The sequence below is a fragment of the Cnephaeus nilssonii genome (assembly GCF_951640355.1).
Source record: "Cnephaeus nilssonii genome assembly, chromosome: 21".
Taxonomy (NCBI): Eukaryota; Metazoa; Chordata; class Mammalia; order Chiroptera; family Vespertilionidae; genus Cnephaeus; species Cnephaeus nilssonii.
In genome coordinates, this window is record NC_137092.1 from 40,659,251 (window position 1) to 40,676,480 (window position 17,230).

Below are 17,230 nucleotides of genomic sequence, written 5' to 3' on the forward strand. Positions count from 1 at the left end.
GGTTGCCAACCGGTGGTCCGTGAGGTCCCAAAGGTTGCCGACCGTTGCTTTAGGTCACCACGCCCAGGCATTCCGTCTGCTCCACGTATTTCCAGTCTGGCCCTCCGTCCTCGCTGTGGTCTCTGCGCGTAAGGCCCCGTCACCTCTCTCGATCCGTGGGGAGAGGTTTCTTTGCCGCTGCTCTTCTCTGCCTTATCCGTTCTCCCCGCTGTTGCCCGAACCATGTCTGAAATCTGTGTGGGCGTGTCTTTGCTTGGTTTACCTACTGTATGTAGAACCCGCTGTACAACCCAAGCTTAGTTGCTTCCTGGGGTTCATGGCAACCTCCTCTAGGTCAGAACCCTGGGTGCATGTTAGCGTCCCACTAACATGGGGGCCTCATTGGAAACGAAGGGGCTAAGCAGATGGTTGGTCTCATCAACAGATGGAGACCCCGAGGCCCAGAGACTTCCAGAAACCGGAGCCTCAGTCTTATCCAATGGCTGATGTGTTTAAACCAATAAATATTCATTGCACACCCATTATGTGTTGGCCATTGTGCTCAGGATAGGGAAACAGGTACAGCCCATGGCACAGGCCTTCACGGGGTTCACACTCTGGTGAGAGGACAGACGGCGCCAGGGAGCAAGGGAAGTGCCGTGAGAGAGGTGGCGTGGGTGGCCTTACGTCTCAATGAAGACGGTGTCACGCCCCAAGCAACAGCCAGGCAAGCGTTATGATCCACGTCGATGGCAGAATCAGAGCTGAGGCCTAAATGACTTCCCATGTGACAAAGCAGATAAACTTCCAAAGCCCGGGGCGACCACAGCCGAAGTGACGCTTGGGGCCGACATGGGACCTTCCTGGTCACCAATAAAACGCAGTGGCTGTGAGATTGCTGCACAACAAGCCGAGGAGGAGAGTTCTAACGCTGGACAGCCAGGGCTGCCAGGCCTGTGGGACGTCTCCCTCACGCTGCTGGCAGCATGGCGCACTGCCTAACCCGCCTCTGAGCCGGACCACACAGCAGGAGCTCGGAAACGCTGCTCTATTACTAGAATAGACACGAAGGAAATAAAGAAGAAAAAGGCAGTTGATGCAGTTATCTGTAGCCTCGCTGGTCTCCTAAAGGTGGGAAATTAGGAACGGTCTGAATGTCACATTTTAGAGAGCATGACGGCCACAGATGCTCCATTAAAAATGAAGGCACATTTCTAGCAGATGGAGCTGTGCATGGAAAAGGGGGAAAGTGATGAGGCCAGTGACGAGGGCCGCAAAGAAACATAGAAACACACGTGACAGAGCCGGGCAGTGAGTGTGGGAGGAGGGGCAAAGACCCGGGGTTCACCAACTCTGAGGGTGGTCAGCGTTTTCCTAATTAGACAGTGTGTGTCCGGCCGGCGGGGATGGTGGGCCTCCGAGGCGCAGGCCTGGCTCCCTCTGACACTGCTGTACTTCTGCCCCGGCCTCTGAGCTGGTTCGGCTTTAAAGGGGCCCCGTTGCTGTTCACCTCAAAGGCTCTCCAGGCCAGATAAGCTGGCTCCCAGGCTCCAAGAGGAATGAGGCAGGAGATAGGAGCCGGTGGGAAACCTCCCAGGGCAGGGTCGCAGGCACCTCCCTCGGGGGAGAAGGGGGCTGTCTGGGTGAGAGGAAACATCTGGGCCGCCCCCAGATAAGGCTTGGGGGCGGGGGAGTGCAGTCCCTCTCAGGAATAACTGTGGGAAGCCAGTCACAGGCTCAGCCTCCCCCCTCCCTGGCCCTTGGTGCCCCGTGACAGAGGGCAGACGGGGAGCGGGCTGGTCCCTGCCAGGCCTCACCCCTTCATCTTGGCTGGGCAGACGTGGCCCCCCAAATGGAATAGTGAGTGAGGAGTAAGATCCCCATAGCAACGAGACTACCGGCAGGATGATGGGAGAGAGGCAGCTCCAGGCAGAGGGACGGCAGAGCAAAGGCCTCCAAGACAGAGGCTGGAAGTGGCTCAGTGGCCGGGACGCCGTGGCCACAGTCCGTGGCGTTGCGCTCTGAGTGGGCAGGACGGGTGGCCTGAGTCCATCCAGCCCGCGGGATGGAGCTGCACCGGGTGGGGTGCGGAGTGCGGGACAGTGAGGAGGCCTGCAGGAGGCCGCCCAGCGGTGCATGCCCCCTGCCGCCCGGGGCTCTTGCTAGGATGTGGGCGGGACAGGCAGAGTAGCCAGGCGCCAAGTGGAGGGTGGGCGGCCTCTCTGTTCTCACCCACGGCCGGAAGCGAGGCTCCGGGGCTGGGGCTGTTACATGCTGAACTGTGTCCCCAATGTTGATGTCCTGGCCCCAGCATGAGGCTGTATTTGGAGATAAGGTCTTGAAAGAGGGGGTTAAATTCAAATAAGGTCCTGGGGCCCTGATCCGATCCCTGTGCCTGGGGTCCTTACCGGAGGAGCTTAGGAGACAGACACTCATGAAGGGAGGACCCTGTGGGGACGCCCATCGTACAGCTGAGAGGAGGAGCCAGCCCCCCCCCCCCACACACACACACACCCATCCGGGATGTCCAGCCTCGGATGGTGAGCGGACTCAGTGGTTTAAGCACCAGCCCGTGGTTCTTTTGGTGGCAGCGCGAGCACTAGATGCAGGCGCTGAGCTTGGCCCGTGGAAGCTGCCTCTGGTCCCTCCCCACGTCCCCTCCCCGCCTCAAGGTGAAAGCACCTGCATCCTCCTCCCTCCTCGGGGAACCGCCCAAGGTCCCACGCCCACTGGCCCGGCAGGCACCTGGCCTCTGACCTCCCTGCTCTGTTCTTAATTGGCGCTTTTGTCTCTGAAACTCGCAACACTTCACTGGACTGGTGGGGCGTCCCTGTAGCTCCTGAATTTCGCCCTGGACTGTAGCTGGGACAGTCAGGCTCCAGGCGGGAGGGACAGGGCCCCCTGGTGTGGACAGCAGGCCTCCTGGTGGGCCTGGGGGCTCGGGCCAGACCCAAGCACTGGAGTCAGGAAGTCCTGCCCGCCCACCACCGGCTTCCTCTCTGCGGCTTCAAACACAGCCTCTGCCTCTGAGCAGAGCGATCTGGGCCCGGCCCAGCCTGGATGTCCTCCGTGCAGCTGCTCCGGCTTCAGAGGGAGGCCACGGGCAGGAGGAAGCAGAGGCCCCGTGGAAGCGCGTCCACAGCCCCCCCTCCACACGCCCCGCTCCGGGGCGCCTGCTCCTCTCCGAGGGAAAGTCACTTCAGATATGTCCCTGCGCTTTCCCAACACAGAGGTGACAACACCTTCCATCTGTGGAGTCCTTTCTTCCTTTTCCAAGCTCCTGGCTATGAACGTTATCTCATTTAATCCCCTGAGCCGGGCACGGATGGAATTACCGTCCTGGTGAGGCCCCAGATCCTGTGCTGTGAGTCAGGATCCCGCATGGCGCTTGTTCCCGAGCCCGGACGCCCGCGCCGCCGTGCCTGGCTTCCTCTGCTACACGGAACACTCGCTCCAACCTCCCTCCCCCCGCCGCCCCCCCCACACACACACAATGCACCTGCACAGGTACCCAGGGGCGCAGGTGAGCTGCTTTTGTGGGTGTGAGACACCCAGTCCCAGGGCGGCCTGCCCTTTAGAGGCTATGGCTGCGCCTGGGCGTGCCCTGAGCACTGGTCCCTGGGAACCCCGCTGTCCTTTCCCTTGGTCCGCAGCCAGGCCCCGGAGGAAAGTTCTCGGCCATCAGAGGAAGGGCCCTCTCAGGCTCCTCTCCCTCCTCTGCATTCCCAGTCCCTTCTGCAGCCCAGCTGGCCTGGTCCTCACTCCGGACCACCGAACAGCCCCTAACGTCTCCATGACATGTCTCTCCCATCCATTCTCTGAACCACAGCCACGGCGATTGTTCTAAAGTGGAAATCTGATCACATGACTCCCCCACCATTGCTCTGAGAACACAGGGGCGGCTTTTAAGAGCTTAAATTTCCTGTCATCTCACCAGCAGGCCAAACGCATCTCCAACTAAAGCTGGACGAATGCTTTGGGAAGACACAGCTCAAGGCCAGCCCCTCAGGTGCTCCCCACAGTGAGACTGAGCCCCTCGGGTGCTCCCTGCAGTGAGACTGAGCCCCTCAGGTGCTCCCCAGAGAGACTGAGCCCCTCAGGTGCTCCCCACAGTGAGACTGAGCCCCTCAGGTGCTCCCCACAGTGAGACTGAGCCCCTCAGGTGCTCCCCAGAGAGACTGAGCCCCTCAGGTGCTCCCCAGAGAGACTGAGCCCCTCAGGTGCTCCCCAGAGAGACTGAGCCCCTCGGGTGCTCCCCAGAGAGACTGAGCTCCTCAGCTCTGTGGGGTGCGGAATCCTGGCGCCTCCAAGGCCAAGTCCCAGGTCTCGCGTGGTCTGCCAGCTGCTCCTGTCCTACTCCACACTCTCCTCTCTCCTGCCCAGCTTTCACGCCCTCCTTGCTGGATGGAGCTCAGACATCACCTCCTCCCCGGCTCATGGCCTGAGCTGGGTCCTGGCTCACCCTGTGGGCATCACCGTCATCCTCTGACTCCTGACTGGACTGCAGGCTCCGAGGGCAGGGTCCAAGCTCTATTCCCTTTCGCGTCCAGAATTCCCAGCACAGAGCTGGACACACTCGTCAGATACGTCCTCAGCGAGCAGGCGGGTGAGTGACCACAGAGACCACTCTTGCCCGTGACCCAGAGCTTTCCCAGGCGCCAGTCCGTGGCTCCCTAAGGCCAGGGCAAACTCTCAGGGTTCTGCCTCCATCCACGGCTGGGGTGGGGGAGGGGCTCCTCGTGTCCCCGGATCACTCTGCCCTGCCCCCTCCGCTGCATCTGTCCCGCAGGAAGTGCCACAGATTGCTTCATTTCCCAGGGTGTCCACACCCCTTTCCTCCCCCTCCCCCTCCCTGCTGGAGGAGGGGGCCACAGCATGGGCCCTGGGAGGACAGGCTCTGTGCTGAACCGGGCGATGGCTGTCACCTCACGTCCCTTCCAGGCACCCTGCGGTTTGTGCTCGCCGGGTAGACTGAGACGCTGAGGAAGGAAGGCAGGGAGGCCGGGCGATGTGGCAGCCTTCACTGAGAACCATCAAAACACCCAGACCCTTCGCCCTAATAATCCCGCTCCTGGGAATTGCTTCCAACCGAGTAATTCAAAAGAAGAAGAAACAGCCCACGGACTGTTTAAAGCGACGTTATTTATAATACGGAGAAAGTGGAAACAAAGGCCATTGCCCGAAATAGAAAAATGATGAGGTCGCTTCGGGCATATTTGTACAACAGAACGCCACGCAGACGTCCTGCACGAGGATGCAGCGGAGGCCTGCAGGCCGCTGCCTTGCGGACTGAGGCAGAGGTGGTGTGCCTCGTCACGGTGTGTTATGACTACGGTTTTGTAAGAAGGATCTATGTGGCTACAAATAATAAGGACACACAAAATTGTCTTTTTCTCCCAGTTTTTTAATGACAAAAGGGATAAAATTGAGGATCAGAAGTGAGAAAGAAAGAAATTGTTGTGTTAGGATGATACATTTTTACAATTTTGCCTGAAAGGTTTACTATTAGCTGAATTATAAATTTATATTTTAAGACTATGGGGAGCACCCAGAACGTGAAGTCGTGGGGTTTTCTGAGAGGAGTTGTGGTCCGTTGGGGTTTTGTCATTTTAGAAACAATCAGGATGTGCCTGGTGCGGACCATTCCCGCCGTGCGTGGCTGGGGGCCTACGGGGGATCGATGGGGACCGCAGCCTGGTCCCACGAAAAGCACCAACAAGACCTTTGCCTATTGGATACATAATGCTTCCCCCTCCCCCATCCTGTCCCCCTGGGCTGCAGTCCCAGCTCAGATCAGCCCTGAGTCAGGCCCATTGGCCCGCGGCCTGTGCTCCTGGAGCTTGAGAGAGAATTCTGGGGAAGGGTCGTGGGGAGGGCGCGTGGGCAGGGGAGAAATCCCACGTCCTATATCTGTGGGATACAGGGATAAAGCCCAGATGGAGTCTTCCTTTGAAAAGTGTTAGTTTACGTGAAGTGTGTGGTCAGCTGAACAAACACCCAACCCTTTGCATATAAACTGAAGCGCCCTTCGCTGTCCTCCGCTGTCCTGGTGCTCCTCGAACGTAAGAGACGTCCACAGCGTTGTTTTCAGCGTACCCGTCTCTCTCCCGCACCTCTCCCCGCCCCCCGCCTGGGGGACCACCTGCCAGCCCAACGCCCTCCAATCTCCAGTTCTGAATTCCCAATTCTGATCATCCTGCCAAGGCCTCAATCAAACTCAGCCCTTCCGGTCCCAAACCTGCAAATGCTTCTTCCTGCTCCGGCCTGAGACTCAGTCACTCAGGCTCCTATCGTGTCACCACCGCCCGCAGCAGCCTCCAGGCAGACACCAAATACCGAGGACCCTCCCCCGGCTCCTCACGGCCTCGGCCTCGAGCCTTCTGATCTCCAGGCCACCTCTCCCTGGCGCGTCAGCCCCTCAGCTGTCGCCCGCCTGCCACTTAGGCCGCCTGCACTGATTTGGAGATAAGAGGCCACTTGCATCACGCTCAGCGTGCGGAGACAGCATCTTCAGATCTGACCTCCTCCGAGAATCCGCCAGGAGGCCCAGTGCATATTTGTGGAATGACTGGGCGCGTGGGTATGTATTTCCCAGCAGGTCTCCCCACACTGGCGTAGGACATTTTCCTAAAGCTAAGCGGCGGACTCCACATCCGTCCCTGTTTAATTTCATCATGTTGGTTTTGGCCCGGCGTCCCTTCCTATGTAAATCATTCGAACTTGAATGTGTCATGTAGCGTATTAACCATCCCAGCTGTGGGTCATCTGGAGTCTTTCTATTTTTCAACCAAGTCATTAACAAAAACACTTAGCAAGGGCGGGCCAAGGACAGAGCCCCGCGGCCGTCCCTGGAGACTGCCCTCGGGACAGACCTGCGTTCCCAGGTGGCTCAACCTGCTGCGTGCATCTCGCCAAAAAATCCTCATGACGCAAGTAACGTGCGTGGCTGAGAGATCCGAACGCCCTGTTGGCATGTGAACGCGCTCAACCCGTAAGCCTAGAGAAGCTCAGGCGGGATGTCGGCTGAGAGGGGCCGGATGTGAATGGTTAGCGTCTCGCTCTCCAATCCTGAGGCTGCCTCAGGATCCCACCCGTCCGGGGCCTCGCCTGCAGGGGCGACAGGCGAGCACAGGGCAGGGAGGAGGTGACCAGGTGTGGGGAGAGAGGAGGAGGTGGGAAGCACGCCGTCAGCGTCAGGTGAGCTGGACTGATGTCCTTGCCGCTTCCCACCTGCTCATGTCGCGGCTCCACCCGGGAGCAGCCACACACACCTCTCCTCCCTCCCTTTCTTTAAAGCGTGTTGCTTGAGCCAGGCCTTGGCTGCCTGGGAGCCTACAGCTCGGATCTGCCATTCCAGGGCCCAAGCTCCCCGTCTCCCTGGCTCTCCCTCTCCTAGGCTCTCGTCTGGACGTGGAGGTCCCAGCACTGCCCCCAGGACCAGCCCCTGGAGGAGGCCCAAGCGTCCCCGCAGAGGTCTGCACGCCGGGTGCACCAACCACCCCTCTCCCCACACTCTCAGCCGGAAGCGGACCTCAGAGGTCCCCTTGTCCACCCTGGGTCCCAGTCAAAGCGGCACCCACACCAAGGGAGGGCGTTCCCCTCTAAATGACGATAAAGCCTTCTTACCCAACAAACACGCTACCACGCCTGTGACGTGCAGGCACAGCTCTGCACACTTCACACAACGAGGACCTCATTTCATCCTCATAACAACCCAATCCCGTAGGTCCTGTTACTATTCCATTTCACAGACGGGAAAACCAAGGCCCAGAGAATGGTAATGGGCAGTCAGGATGCAAGCCCAGCTGCCTGGCTCCGGGCCTGTGCTCTTAACTCCTGCGTCCTTCTCCAGCCTTCCTTCGAAAGGGTGTGTTGAATTCTGCTCGTGGCAGGCAGAGGGCCGGTGGTGGGGTTTTCAGACTCGCTGCTTCGGTTCCGAGATGAGGGAAAGCGCTTTGAGAAGGAGAGCTGGGATCGGGAAGTCTTTTCCTTTTCAACAGCCTCTTCCGTGCATCCTCTTTGGTCCGTAATGGAAGCCTTAGCTTTGCTCATATTCATCAACGCCGCCTTCTTTGCACGCCCTCTGCCACCTTCCATGGGGCAGAGAACGCCGGAACTTTCTTACACAAGACACCCCGGGTTGTTACAATTTCTCACAAAATCCACTTACTATTAATAACCACACCACCATGGTTTCATGGGATATTTTCATTTTCCAAGGTATTTTCATAGATTATCTCATGCAGCATGCATGATCTTACTTCCTCACAAAATAGCCTTACAAGGTGAGTGAAGCAGGTGCCAGCTCGACAGATGGAGGGACCAGCCAGGACCCCAAGGTGAGTGCCTGACGCTGGACCTGGAACCCAGGTCTCCGGGTTTATCGCTCTGCCAGGCGGCCCCCGTGGCCTGCCCCAAAGGCTGCGATGAGACTAACCCAGAGGGCGCGGGGCAGAGGGCCGCGGTTACTACCATTTTCCTCAAACCCACCCCCGGTTCCAATACCACCTGCAGACCACCTTCCCTCACCACTTCCTTAGGCACAAGGGCAGGGCTCCCATCCAAGGCTTAGTGGGGGAGGGCAATTCTGAGTATTGTGTAACTCCATGAAGAAAAGGTTCAGTTCCCTATTCACTTGGGGAAATTCCCAAATCAGAGAGGAGGGCTCTCCCTCCCGAAGGCTCGATCCATCCAATTGGCTGTTCTGGGGCTAAGATGCATGAGAAACATTGTAAGCAGCTGCCCCTAATGGCTTAGGTTTATGCTTCGCTGATACCTTTCCTGTAGAAATGGGGCATATGTGCACCCCATGACTTCCCCTCAAACCTACCTGCCCGTCCTAGTCACACCCCAAAGCACAGAGCAACGGAAATCACTGAAAACGTGGTGACAGCTTTTGAACACCCTGACCACGAGTTGCGCAAGTCTTCCGTGAGTGAGTCCTGAGTGGCACAGACACGCGTGTTCTCCCTCGGCTTCCACCCTGCCGGCCTGAAAGACGCGGTCTAACCCGAGACCCAGCTCCCAGAGCGCTGCTCAGAGGTCTCCGGACCAGGACACCAGCGATGCTCACCAAGCGTCTCCAGCTGCTGCCATGGCACCTGGCGGGACTGACTTCCTCATCCATGCGGTTGAGCGGAGCGTGTGGCTGGCTAGTCCTGACCCTCCCAGGCCAGGGCCATGGCGGGGCAAGTCTTCCAGAATGTTCCTTCCCTATGGCAGCTGCTCCATTCCCTGGGACACAGTGATGCGGAGCAGAGCCCCTGCCGACCCGGGACGGACGCAGAGACCAAGAAGAAATAACCCTCTGCCGGTTCATCACGACACCGTGGAGCTGCGCCTCACAGCAGCTCACCAGCTGACCCCTGCAGCCGCAGGTCCTCATTTGACTGATTATTTCGTCAGACTGATTGTTCCCGTCTGGACGGAGCCTGGACGGAGCCAGTTGCCTGTTGCTGAGCGGTCCTTCCGGTTCGGGCCCTCTCCACCCAGCTGCATGGATCTCCAGAGCAGGGACTGGCCACGGCCTCACCTGGTAGCCCAGTGCCCGTGAGTGAGCGGGCTAAGGTCCAGGTGTGAGGGGCCCAGGCGATTTCTCCGTGGGGTTTATTCCCAGGGGCCTCTCTCCGGGGGAGCAGGTGGGAGGGACTTGGGGTGGCTTTTGGTGAGTGTGACCACAGGCAATCCCTTGGGCCTGTTTCAGACACATCCCCTCAGCAGCTGCGATTGGGGGCCGGCCCCAGGCAGAGTGTGTGGGGGTGGGAGGGGGGCTGAAATCAGGATGAGGTCAGATCGGGCACCCCCAGGGCTGCCAGGAGGCCTCGCATGGGGGAGTCCCACGCTGAGGAAGCACGTTTTCTCCAGCTCCCATTAGAGAAGCTGCCTTTGCTCCCACTCTTCCCTCAAGACTCAACTTAGAGTCATCTGCAACAGGTAGCCCTGCCTGAGGCCCAGCTGGGCGAGCCCTCTGTCCAAGTGAGCTCAGTCCCTGTTCTGCACCTGCCTGCTACCCCGAGTCCTGCCAGGACCAGAGGGGACACGCTCACCTGTGTGTCCCCAGGGCTGCAGGCGGGCGGCCCTCCCTGCGTGTCTATGGGGCCTGTGCCGGGCTGCTGCCTCGCTAGAGCAGACCCTGCCGGGGAGGGTTGTGACTTCCAGGAGGGTGGCGTGACCTGGAGCAAGCAGGTTCCAAACCAGGGGCTGGGCATCCGATGAGGCCGACGCTTTGCTTCTTGGCCGGAGAGAATGCCCGGCTCCAATGTCTGGACTTGTCAGGGATTCCAGCGTGGGCCCACGCTGACCATCGAGGGTGGGCCCTGATGGCACAGGAGGGTGTCCCACAGGGGGGCCTGCAGTCCACCTCACCTTTCCTGGGGAGTCCCTGCCCTCACGTGGACTTCACAGCTGAGCCCCCAGGCTCCCCGCTCATGTCCCACAATCCCAGGAGACAGGCATTCAGGAAGCCTAAAGGGAAAAATTGGGGAGTTCACTGCCCAAAAGACTGGGGTATGAGGTAGTGTCCTCTCCGGTCTGGCTCAGGAGGGCCCTGGCAGCCGCTACATTTCTGTGCTCAGTGATAGACGGTATCCTGTTTCCATGGAGACAGAAATATCTACGTACACCCTGAAGACCAACCAGGAGTGAATGCTGCTTTTGTGATGAAACTGACCATCTCATTTCTCAGGGCTTAGGCTGAGCTACTGCCCCGATGAGAGACACGCTGCGAGCTTTGCAAAGGCCCAGGGCGCCCGATCCCCGCAGCCTCGGCGTCCCCCGCGGCCTCGGCGTCCCTCCCAGGGCCTCGGCGTCCCTCCCAGGGCCTCGGTGTCCCTCCCAGGGCCTCGGGTTCTCCTGGACCCTGTGGCTTCCTCCCACCCAGAGCGTGAGCTGTTCCATGCTGGGGAGTGAGCAGGGTTGGTCGAGCTGGCTCTGCAAACCTGAAGCTATTACTGGACGCAGGCGGAGCTGCCTGCGGATTTCTCTGGAATCAGAATGCTTTCTCTTGTGGCCCCGATAAGATTACAGGGCCGCTGAGCTGCCAGTGTTCAGGTTCCCCACCGAACCAACGCGCCGGCCAAGCTCCGGCTGCCTGGCCGCGAGGGGCCACGCCTCAGCAGGCTCTGACACCCGACCCCCTTCCAGAATGCGCTCGGCCTCTGTGACAGGTCCCGGCCCTTCAGTTCCGCTACCCCCAACTCCCCCGTCACTGCGGACAGCCAATGGGAGGTTCTCCTGGTGGAAGCCACTGTTACCGAGGGTCCCACAGAGTGCCTGGGAGCCAGACAGAAAAGGGGGGTATGCAGCCACGCCCACAGACTGCAGCTCCCCGAGGCCACACAGTCCCTAGTTATGACCCAGGGCTCAGCGAGAGGAGGGATCCCAACACAGCAAAGGCTGTTGGTGAGATTGGGGTAGAAAATACTTCATGAAGTAAAATGAACACCTTATATATACTAATACATGTCCCCCCCCCCCCCCCTCTCTCTCATCAGTGATACCGATAGTCTGTGAGGATACACAGATATGATAGCCCAATAATCTTTTGGTGCCATTTGAAACACGAACACTAGCATGTAACCAATAAATACGGAATAAATGGGTGAAGGACAGATAACAGCTGGGAGGGACTTGGAGTTGCCTCAGAGGAAAGGGCTCGCTAACCGTCTCCATCTAAAGTAGACACTGTTTTAACCAATGGCAACGAAGTCTAATTTTCACCGGCTGAATCCCCCAACTTTTCACCTAAATAGTAGCCGATTTCACGTGTCTACTATTTTGTTGAGCAAATGAAGGACTTAGTCCACAAGAATCAGACTTTTTGCAAGTGCTCTCCGGCTCTTTGGCGCCAACTACAGCCCGTGCGTAAAGAGTGCCCTTTAACCTCCACGTCCTGAGTCTCCTCTTTCTCTACTACACACTTCCCTCTTCTGTTCCTGCCGCGGCAGCTTCACCGTTCACCTCTCCTGGAGAGAATTCATATTTGCGCCTCAGGGGTCTGTGTTTCCCATGGACATGCCTACCAAGGGCAATCAAAACCAACAGATCTAAACCTGGCTTTGAAAAGGAGCCCCCGATCCTTCTCCCACCTTCAAGCATTTGTTTCTCATTCAACAAGCGAGCATCGCGTGCCCATCAGGCCATGGGTGCAGGCGCTCGGGCTCCCACACTCAAGGAACCTTCAGGGAGAGGCCCAGGCGACGCGCTGCGGGCGCTCTCACTTGGTGTGAACAGAGGGCTCCGAGGGGCGTGGAGCAGGGAGCCGGAGGACGTCTGGGGAGGCCTGTGGGGCCGGGACGGAGGGGAAGGAGCTCCTGTTTGGTCATTCATTTGTCACCCGCCTTGTCTGGTGGGATTGCATGGCTGTCGTGTAGGCAGGCGCTGCTCTCTGGAGACCTAAGACCAGTGAGCGTCCCTGCCCCAGAGGCTGCACGGCCCTCCCCCCGGCACCCGGGGCTCCTGGCGAGCTCCACCCACAGGTCATTTCTCACCCTCCTACAGCGTCTAGGCCAGTGATGGGCAACCTTTTGAGCTTGGTGTGTCAAACTTCGCCAAAAAACTGAGCATAACTCGGGTAGTGTGTCACTTTGAGAAAAAAACATTATTTCGTGATATTTATAGTTTAAATAACATAAATGTATAATTGTTATATATAATTGTATTTAATAAACCAAAAACTAAATATTTAGTGCTGACACGCGTGTCAGAGGTTCGCCATCACTGGTCTAGGCTTTCCTTCCCACCGTCCCCTCGTACTCGCGAAGTCAGACCTTGTCTGGCTCCCTGGCTGTCTATGGCTGGCGTTCCTGCCGCGTCATTCCGGCCACGCGTGGTCCCGTCTTTCTCTCGGCGTTGCCCACTGCCCACGAGCTGAGTCCAGGCCATCCGCCATCTGGCCTTTGAAGACTAGAGCCGGCCTCTGTCTGAATCAGAAAAAGGCCCCCCTTTGGGGCACAGTGAGGCAAGGAGACTTCGCACGAAGAAAAAGTAACCCTTTCCTCCCAACGGCGGGGGGTCCAGCTGCCGCTGGCCAGCGTCCACTCCACGCAGAGGCCTGCGGGTTTGCCGCATGCTTTCATTTCTCCGCTGCTGCCACCTCCCTCTCCAGCCCGGCCTGCTCCCTCCTCAGAGGAAGGCGGCGTTCTCCCCACACCCTCCTCGCCACCCTTTCTCCCAGGCCTCCTTCGTGGGAGTCTGGATAGCGAGAACTCAGGGCCCACACGGCCATCACCGGGCACTGACACGACTGGAAACGGCCCCGTGCCGTGACACACAGGAGCCTCGTGCCCCCTGGGACGGAGAGCCTTGATGCAGCACCTTGTCTCCGCCAGAGGCTCCACGGGGCTGAGTAGAGATTGACGTTGTCCATCCTGGTCACAGTGACTTAGAGGAAGAAAAGATGTCCCAGACTTCCGGCGGGTGCGTGGGTTCCCAGGAAGGAACGCCCCGGAGCCTGCTGGCCTGGCTCGGGTTCCTATTAGTGGGGACAGTATGACTCCGTTCCTCCCCAAACATCGAGGTCCCTTCATGTCTCCAAATGGGTTTTGCCACTCAAAAAGGGGTTACGCTCTGAGATTGTCCAGGAATTCCCAACCCCCACGCCCACATATCCCGTCCCACATAGAGTTACTTCCTGCCAAGAGTCCCCACTTCCCGGCTCCTGGTTTCCTCTTTACTTCCTTCCCGGCGCGGGCTCGGCGGTTCCACACTCAGGTGTTTTCACAAAGAAACTTCAAAAGCAGTCCCTGCCACCCGCAGATCTGTGCCTGGGGGGCTCAGGGCGCCCCGACAGGCAAAGGCTGCCCCTGCGCCCGCTGCCCTCCTGGGGGAGCCCATCGGGTACGACACCCCCCGCTGTGCAGACCCGTGGCCGGGGCTGTTCATGCCCTCCCTCCCCCGGAAGCAGCTCGGGTGACGGTTCAGGGTTTGTGCCACACACACTTCCTTCCTCAGCCGAGGGAGAAGGAAGTGCCCGGCGCAGAGGGTCCCTCTGTGTCTTCCCAGAACAAGATTCAAACTGGCATTTGGTCCTCAAGCAGCAGCCTGGTTCCACTTGCTTTGCTCTTACCCGCACCCACATCTACAGGAGCCCCGGCAGGCGCACAGCAGACCGAACCTGCGGCCTGGGCCCGAGGTGCCCGCGCTCCCAGGGGAAGGCACCCATTTCCAGAGCAGCCTCACCCCCCAGGCGGGCATCCCCGGCATCTCCACCTCCTGCCCTGAAGCTGGAGGCAGCTGGAGACTTCTGAACACCACTTGCTGATGTCTGTGCATCACCCCCACTCCACCCAGCCCTAACCTGCCTCAGTTTCCCCAATTTACCAGATCCCATAGTCCCCCAGACTTCATAAAGCCTCCCTGCAGGCGACCCCAGCCCTTGAAGACAAGAATGCAGGGTGCCTGCCCAGGACACACCGTGGTCCCTGCAGGGAACCCACAGAGCCACAGGCCACGCGTGGGGCTGGCTTAGCGCATCACCCAGGGCTCCGGGGTAGAGCTGGAGTGGGGAGGAGACAGCAGACGTGCCGGCCACGCCGCGGGGGAGCCGGTCTCCTCTCTCAGAGCTTCACCTTAGAAGCTCCTTTCAAAAGTCCCAGGCCCTGCGGGGATGGACGTGGGCTAAATGTCAGCTCTCAGCTGCAAGGGAGAAACCCAGGAAGCCTGGGGACCTGGAGAAGGGAGGCAGGGGAACGCACCCCGCTACTCCTGGGCACACAGCCAGCTACTCCTCCGCTGCAGGGTGGTTCCTGGACCCCCTGAGGTTGGAACAGTGCCAGGAAAATCCCAGGCTGAGAAGGGCGGGCCTCGCCCCGTACGCCCCACAGAGGTGGCCAGCACCCCCGCCCCCCCAACCCCCCACACACACACCCGGAGCTATGCAGCGGAGTCCCAAGTTTTATCATCAGCAGTGCTATTTGCCCGCGAGGGAGCTTTGCAGAAAGTTCTGAGAGCTGTGACTGAGGGACGGGGAAGTCGCGTTCAGGCCACCTTCAGCGGCGGCAGCGGGTGCGGGGAGGGCCTCGCGCCAGCCGTTTCTCTTTCAAAACAGGCTCCAGACGCAGGGGCTTCTGCTCTCTGAGGTCTGGGCTCGCAGATCGCCCGCTGTCGCTGACGGAGTTTGTCCCGAGCCTGTAAGCTCTTCTCCAAAGTGCCTGCAGCCTAGAAGCCCCCGTCCCGTGGCGGCCTCCCGCCGCCCCCCTGCCCAGGGGTCTGCCAGGTGGGCTGGGCGTGCTCTGGGCGGCCAGCGGCAGGCACTGCCCTTCTCCCGGGTGGCAGCGGGGCCCCCCACGCGCCCTGCCCAGCCCGCGCCCGCCCACCACGCCAGCCCCGCGACATTACCTCCATGTCCTCCAGGTGCCACCTCACTCCGCTGCCCACGCTCACGGTCCCGCTGTCCCCGCTCCGGCCCCACCGGGTCCCGCTCAGCGGCAGGGCTAGTGGGCTGCCGCTCCGCTAGCTGCTGCGGGACAGCCAGCCTCCGGCCTCTGGGTGAGGACAGCGGGGGTGGGGGGGGAGGGAAAGGCGAGGAGGAGCAGGGGGAGGAGGAGGTGGAGAGGGAGGGCGGGGGAGGAGGAGGAGCAGGGGAGGGAGGCCGGCCATCGGGGTTTAAATTTAGACACAAATCTAAACAGATACTGTCCCCTCCCAGGGCAGGGCTCCAGCGAGGGAGCCACCTCGCTCCATTCATGTGCCCAAACATGGGATGGGACAGCCGCCGGCGCCTCTTTCCGGAGAAGTGTGTCCGGACCCTGGTCTCTGCCGCGGCTCAGCCTTCTCCGCCTCTCCCTCCTTCAGCGTGCCTTCCTCCTTTTCCTGCTCTGAAAGTCAGAGTTGCTCTTCACTCTTTTGATCTCCCCTCTTCGATGGACATCCTTCCTGCTTCCTTCCCGTCCCTTTTTCTCCCTTTAATTGCATTCCTGTCACACATGGTTTTCCCTCCCGGCCGAGAGCAGGACCCTGCCCGCGGACGCCTGCGTGAGGCGGATGCCGTTGACCCCTGGCCCAGAAGACAGCAGTGCCCACGGAGCCCGCACTGTGCGGACGGACAGGACCCTTCCCCCTTCAGCTCTGCCGCCCCACCGCCCAGCCTCACATTTCACAACCAACCTGTCCATCCCTCTTCTGCGTGCTAGGAGGAGGACGAAGAGCAGGAGGAGCAGGAGGAGGAGGAAGAGGGAGAGGGAGAGGAGGAGGAGGGAGAAGGAGGAGGAGAGGAAGGAGAGAGAGGAGGAAGGGGAGGAGGAGGAGGAGAGGAAGGAGAGAGAGGAGGAAGGGGAGGAGGAGGAGGAGAGGGAGGAGGGAGAGGAGGAATGGGAGAAGGGACAGGAGGAGGAGGAGGAGGAGGAGGAGGGAGAGGGAGAAGGTAAGGAGGAGGAGGAATAGAAGGCAGAGGAGCAGGAGGAGGAAGAGAGAGAGGGAGAGGAGGAAGGGGAGAAGGAGGAGGAGGAGAGGGAGGAGGGAGAGGAGGAAGGGGAGGAGGAGGAGGAGAGGGAGAAGGGACAGGAGGAGGAGGAGGAGGAGAGGGCGGAGGGAGAGGAGGAATGGGAGAAGGGACAGGAGGAGGAGGAGGAGGAGGAGGAGGAGGAGGAGGAGGAGGAGAGAAACGAGGCATCCAGCTCCCCAGCAGTAACTCTTGAAGGGTGTGGGATTTCAGTTCCCGTGGGCTGCTGGCTGAAGGGCCTCTTCTCTGTTCCTTTAAACAGAGGGAAGGGTAGCGAAGAGGCGAAGAACAAGCTGCCTGGGAGGGAGGGGTTCCCGGCCTGGGATCTGGAGCAGCTTCTTTCCCTGCTACCAGGGTATAGACTGGCCACCAGCCCTCGCCTCTGAGACTGTGCGTGAAGGGGGGCTGGCAGGGAAGCCTCCGTGTGGTCCCGCAGCCATCGGTGGCTCCACCCCCATCCCCAGGCCCCGACCCCCCACCACCCTAGCAAGGGAGAGCCATTCCAGAGCTGGACAGTGGCCCCGGGGATGCTGAGCGCTGTGCTGAGCGTTGCTCCCGCTACAAAGCACTGCCTGGATTCTGCTCCTCAGGCCAACGTCCAGGCGCTGGCTGCCCTGGGCATCAGCCTCAGACACGTGGCCTCCCTCCCGTCACACAGCCTTGCAGGCCTGCACTTCTAGAACACGGACAGTCCTAATGCCAAAGCGTCTCCCACGTTCATTGAACTCAACTGAGCACGGGCCAAGACCCTGGATTTCAGAAACAGATGGAGAGTTGAATTCCAGCTGTTACTTTCTAGCTGTGCTTCCATAG

The 17,230-nt window shown here is 59.8% G+C and overlaps 1 protein-coding gene across 3 annotated transcripts in view; it reads right to left on the bottom strand.

The window, feature by feature from the left end:
• The window catches only part of RCSD1 (RCSD domain containing 1), a 45,603-nt gene extending 29,738 nt beyond the window's left edge, over positions 1 to 15,865 (bottom strand). Inside the window, exon 1 of one of the 3 annotated variants that reach the window (XM_079760429.1) lies at positions 15,316 to 15,865. In XM_079760429.1, the coding sequence (XP_079616555.1) occupies positions 15,316 to 15,321 (6 nt within the window). In that variant the 5' untranslated portion in view covers positions 15,322 to 15,865. Of the gene's footprint in view, positions 1 to 12,746; positions 14,219 to 15,315 lie in introns of those variants that run through there. The other 2 variants (XM_079760430.1, XM_079760428.1) reach the window with 2 other exon arrangements.
• Positions 15,866 to 17,230: the final 1,365 nt, after the last annotated feature.